The following is a 5,675-nucleotide window of genomic DNA, read 5'->3' as shown; positions in this document are numbered from 1 at the left end:
ATGGCACATGAGGGGAAGAATTACCAGATTTGGAAAAAATGGCTTTGAAATAGCAAAACGCTACCTGTACTTATTGCCCCATAATGGGTAGAAAAAAGCAAAAAAACATAAAAACATTGGGTATTTCTAAACTCAGGACAAATAGTAGAATCCATTTAGCAGGTTTTTTCATTACCTTTTATAGATGAGTAAAAGATTTTTCAACTAAAAGTTAGAAACAGTCATTTTTTTCTAAATTTTTCACCATATTTTATACTTTTTTTAATAGTAAATAATATGATACAATCAAAACAATGTCATCTAAAGAAAGCCCTTCTTGTCCTGAAAAAAACAATATCTAATGTGTGTGGGTTCAGTAAACGGGAAAGAAGAAAATTACAACTAAACACGAGCAGCGCAGAAATGTTAAAACGGCCATTGTCACGAAGGGTACAAAAAGTAAAATCAGCCTTTGTCACGAAGGGGTTAAAGTCTTTTCTGATGTCGTGTGCAGAGAATTTTTAAGTCTGCCACGATCGTTTAAACTTAAAAACTCCATGTCGAAAGCCACGATTTTCTAAAGGGCTTTATTGTAATGCCTTTTAACCTGGGCCTATACATGAGCTCTGCAATCCCCGGCTCCGTGATATCCCTCATCCGGTGTTACACGGGACCAAGTTCTACGGGAAAACCTGAGCTAGATCTGTGAAATGGTTACATTTAATGCTCTCCTCCGTCAGCCGTTCTGTGTAGAGTGCGTGCGCCTGTATAACTATGGGGGGGGGCTTAAACCTTCTACAGGACTAAAAGTGACAAATGGACATTTTATAGCCAAAACATTTTTTCCTATCCCCTCTATGGGTACAGTTGAGAAAAAAACAAAACAAAAGTCATGCTTCTAACGCACCAGACGTTTATTTTGAGATCTGTTGTGTTGCCGGAGTCTTTCATGTAGTGAGAATGTGGTAGGTACGTGGAAATGCCTCCCAGTAAAGATTAATACATTGAAGACATGTAAACTCGGATAGGCAGGGGCACAGGGGGGCCATGTTGTGCTGTAGTTACATATACTTTTTAGTGTAGGTGGATAGGCGAAAGGCTTAAAATAGACGATGCGTGTAGGACTTGGTTCTGTCCGTCTCCTCCTGCGTTATACGGGCCTAGCCTTCATTTCTGAATATTTGAATGAGTAATGAAAGCCTTTAGCTTGTACCCAGTCGATGCCATGGGTGTAGCTGCTGTGCTGCCCCTGCAGATACCGTCCGTTCAGGTTTGAGTGATGGCAGCTGTTATACCACCAGCCTCCGTAATACGTATTCGCACGTTTGCCTGGACTGGAATCTCTGTCCTTGGTGGAGAAGGGCATGTCGGCATGAACATCCAGGGAGTTTCCTAAAGCAGGTAAAACAAAACCATTTAACCAGGTGCTGGAACCAAAGAATATCATCATCCGGAGATCAATGATCTCGGGGAAGATACATGAGGGATTCCCGTAAAACAGATGCAGCGCATCATTTATTCTCCTACAGCAATGGAGACACCCACTTGAAGGTCGCCATTGTAGGAGATCATGATATTTACCTAAAGCAAGTGTTTGAATTAAGGTGTGACCTGCTTTATGGCAGCGCATGTCCTTAAATGCCTGGCCGTGGTGTACCTGCGTTACCTGTAGCGCTGGGCCGGGCGATGCCTGCGTTACCCATGGTGTTATACCGGGCCGTAGCGTTCCTGCGTTGCCCATGGTGTTATACCGGGCCATGGTGTTATACGGGCTGTGGCGTACCTGCGTTACCCGTGGTGTTATACCGGGCCATGCTGTACCTGCGTTACCCGTGGTGTTATACAGGGCTGTGGCGTACCTGCGTTACTCGTGGTGTTATACAGGGCCGTGCCGTACCGTACCTGCGTTACCCGTGGTGTTATACAGGGCCGTGCCGTACCTGCGTTACCCGTGGTGTTATACAGGGCCGTGCCGTACCTGCATTACCCGTGGTGTTATACAGGGCCGTGCCGTACCTGCGTTACCCGTGGTGTAAGCTCCTAATAGCAATTTGTAATGTTCAGACTCTCCTAAAATTTTGAAAGACGCGTATTTGGCAAAATATTTTTTCGCTTCAAAGTCCTGTAGGTCGATGCGTAATTCCCACGTGCCTGAAAAAAAGGTGGAAACGGGAGCCGTGTTAAAATAAGCTACTAAAAAAACGGGAGAGACCGGGAAATGTACAGAACCCTTCAGGTGCCAAAAACGAGATGTACAGAAGAAATCATAGGCCTAAAATTTTATGTAAAAAGATCACCTGATGAGGTCAGCATATGAAGATTATCATTTCCCAACCAAAACTCGTTCAAAGTGCTGCCAAACCCCATCTTATAGGAATTCCAGTCCCCGAAAAAATCCACCGAGCCGTCCCACCGTCTCTGGAAAACCTGCACAAAATAAAAAAACAAAACACTGAGATCAGACATCCCCCGTTTATAAATACATTCATTAACATGCCAACCGGAAAAGCAATACGGTATATATTTTTTTACTTTAATTATTTTTTCCCCCAAGTATCTTGAAAACTGTCATGAAAATTTTTTTTTTAATCACCGACAATGACCATTGTAGAACCAGATTTATTATTATTTTTTTATTTTTGTGCTAAAACATTTTTCTCCCCTATATATACATATATTCCTAGAGGGAATTGTCTATCTTCAAAGAAGGATGGACATATAGATATAAGTATAACTATTTCTTGGCTTTTATCACTTTCCTTTTTTTTTTTTTTTACATCACAATTGTGTTTTTGGGGGGGGTCACATATTGACGATTTATTATACAAATATATTTTATATCTATATGATATTTGACACACTTCATATATTAAATAGAATATATTTATTAATATATATTACATTATAATATTATATTTATTAAATACGTTAAATTTTCGTACTGATTATATACCATTGTGAGATTTTTATGAATGAAGAGCATTGGATCAAACGGTAAATGGAATATATATTGTAAAGATATTTTCTACATATTTCATCTTCCCTGCTGAGCACTTACGATCCAGCCTCCGCCGTCGGTGTGCATATCACACAACACCTTCAGGGGCCGTTTGCCATCCGGGTATATTGCGTACCAGTCGCTTAGAACGCTTCCCTGATCCAGAACCTCGGAGCTAAAAGCGAGAATTAAAAACACAATACGTCAAATAGTTGCATTTATTTGGATTCAAACCCAATAAGTAAGCAATAATAACAGTGAGTTTGCTGTATAACAGGAAGAATATAGAATACAGAGGTAATAAGTACGTTACGTGGATTCATCCAATAAACAATAAAATAACGATAAAACGGATCCAATGAACGGGCATTAAAACACTCTGATTGTCTGGTTGTGTTAGTGTGAGTGCCTGGGTGTGCATTAGTGCTGATTGTCTGGTTGTGTTAGTGTCAGGGTGTGTGTTAATGTATGGGTCTGGTTGTGTTAGTGTGAATGTCTGGGTGTGTGTATTAGTGCTGATTGTCTGGTTGTGTTAGTGTGAGTGCCTGGGTGTGTGTGCTTTAGTAAAAAGATTGTGAGGAGAACCGGTGTGTCCCAAAAATAGTGTGTGCTAAATAAGGAAATCTCTAAAAATACTTCCCTTTTGTTTTCTCACAGCTGCCTCCTTAAAAACAACTCTCTCCAGGTGTTGTAAAGTATAGGTTCAATTTCAATAGGGGGCGCTCATGTAAGAAAAACAAACGAAACAACAATAGTGTAGACTGTTCAGACGATACGGTGTTAATTATATTGCGTTAGTTGCACTCACAATAGTGCTGAAGATTTGTGTCTGTTTCTCATTCCCGTCTCATAGCAGCTCGTGAAAAAGGTAGTAAATGCTTGCACTCACGGAATCCAATGCACATACAATTATGTGCAAGGTGCACTCGGGGGGGGGGGCGGGGGGTAGGGGAAGCCCACGGTGTCCAGGATCCCTTCTCCAAATGTCGTGGAATTTCAGGTCCAATCCCCCGAACGCTGTGATACAGTGCGGCAACTTCTTCCAGCCAGGGAGCGGGAAAACCACCCCCAGAGAATAAACAACTGCTGCTTATATTTAAAAATATAGATTTATTATGGGAATATCCCTTTTATTTAAATTTTTAAAAAGTACTTTAAGATATATAAAATATAAATCTGTAAAATTCAAACGATTAAGTGAAATAAAAAGTCTTTCCTCAACGCGTTTCGGCTTTAATGGCTTCCTCAGGAAAAAAGTATTTGATCGCTTCTTCCACTCTTTTTGTGTGTTAATTCGTTGTATTTTCTTCCATGTACGCTAGATGGCGGTGCAACGTTGTTTCCCAGAACATGAGGACGTGTTGTACGCACATGTACACTAGGTGGCGCTGTTACGTCATTCCACAATACGTGAGGACGTATTGGAGGCTGGATGTGCGTACTGGCGTCATTCTGTTTATACGCGTCCCCATAGAAACGGCTTCTCCTTCTCCGTAGGGCTGTGTCTTTTCTTGGTGTTGCATCGGGTCCTAGTGTCCTGCTGTGCTGTGAAGTGCAGATGTTAAGCAATGACATTTGAAGACGGATTAACATGAAGGTAGTATAAACGCTATAGGATGTAAACGTTTAAGGATTTGATTGCATGAATGAGAAAACATTAAACGTGGATATATGAACTATAACTAAACATACTATGGGTTTTGTTTATACATAAATGTCTATATGAATCCAGGGAAAAGAGAGCAATAAGGGTGGAAAAGTGCCAAACAATAATACAAAATACGAAATATTGGAATTATGTATAATACATATAATACATATACAATGTCTATTCCCATGATTCAAAATTGATTAATTGAGAAAACAGGACATGAATTACAGTATCGCGGGACACCGTGTTTAATGCTTGAATTCTTAATGTTCCCAAGATGTTCCTAAATTCTTCCTTTAAGTGGTCTGATTGTTCTTCCCCCATACTGTGCACCACATGGACATTGTAATAAATAAATTACAAATTTGGTGGTGCAGGTGATGAATTTCTTAATTTCGTATGTAGTCCCTGTCCTATTACTGATAAAACTGTTCGTTTTCCTTGGTAGGTAGGTGCACATCTTGCACCTACCGCATGGGAAAAAAACAATGGGTTTCTTGCCCAGAAAGGTATTAAAATTAATTTCTGTTTTCTTTGTTGGGAGGAAAATGTTTTTCAAATTATTTGTGTTTTTTTGTATATGATTTGAGGTTTTTCCAGTAAGAGGGGACCTAAAATGTCATCGCTCTTCAGGACATGCCAGTGTTTCCGCAATATCTTTTTAATGTGGTGAGCCTTAGTATTATATTCCTTAATGAATGAAAAACTGAAATCTTTCTTGTTCATATTATGTTTGGGCTTTCCTTTTAGTAGATGAGATCTATCCATTTGTTCCACTTTCTGTTGACTTCTCGCTAATAACTCTATTGGATAGTGTTTCTCCCTAAATTTACTTTTAATATCTGTGGTGTGTTTAATAAAGTCCTGGTCCCGTGTACAGTTCCTCCTTATTCTCATCATCTGTGCCGTGGGGATGTTATCTAACCATGCTGGGTAATGACAGCTTGTGTAATCAATGAAACCACTGGCATCGGTAGCATTTTTATAATTTCTGGAGCATTGCCTTCTGTGAATAGTTCCACATCCAAGAATTCAACACTTTGCTTT

At 40.0% G+C, this 5,675-nt stretch overlaps 1 protein-coding gene across 1 annotated transcript; it reads right to left on the bottom strand.

Moving 5' to 3' along the window:
• Window positions 1–1,129: 1,129 nt before the first annotated feature.
• Window positions 1,130–3,142, bottom strand: LOC149284867 (ficolin-1-like). The gene is made up of 4 exons (XM_089496081.1): window positions 3,038–3,142; window positions 2,277–2,406; window positions 1,996–2,130; window positions 1,130–1,371 (listed from the first exon to the last, which is right to left on the bottom strand). Exons 1-4 carry the CDS (start codon window positions 3,062–3,064, stop codon window positions 1,130–1,132), a joined length of 534 nt encoding a protein of 177 aa, XP_089352207.1. The 5' UTR covers window positions 3,065–3,142.
• Window positions 3,143–5,675: the final 2,533 nt, after the last annotated feature.

The sequence above is a fragment of the Sceloporus occidentalis genome, unplaced genomic scaffold (genome assembly GCF_023333645.1).
Source record: "Sceloporus occidentalis isolate IW3139 unplaced genomic scaffold, rSceOcc1.0.p SCAF_87, whole genome shotgun sequence".
Classification (NCBI taxonomy): Eukaryota; Metazoa; Chordata; class Lepidosauria; order Squamata; family Phrynosomatidae; genus Sceloporus; species Sceloporus occidentalis.
The sequence above is the reverse complement of the archived record's forward strand: the minus strand, read 5'-3'. Positions and strand labels throughout refer to the sequence as shown.

What these genes read in the sequence shown, in the direction of transcription:
- LOC149284867 (XM_089496081.1), bottom strand. Translation starts at nt 3,064, where the DNA reads ATGCACACCGACGGCGGAGGCTGGATC. An exon ending in CCGACGGCGGAGGCTGGATC is followed by an intron (nt 2,407 to 3,037) that starts GTAAGTGCTCAG and finishes TATTTTGTGCAG; the next exon opens with GTTTTCCAGAGACGGTGGGA. An exon ending in TTACACCACGGGTAACGCAG is followed by an intron (nt 1,372 to 1,995) that starts GTACGGCACGGC and finishes TACCTGCTTTAG; the next exon opens with GAAACTCCCTGGATGTTCAT.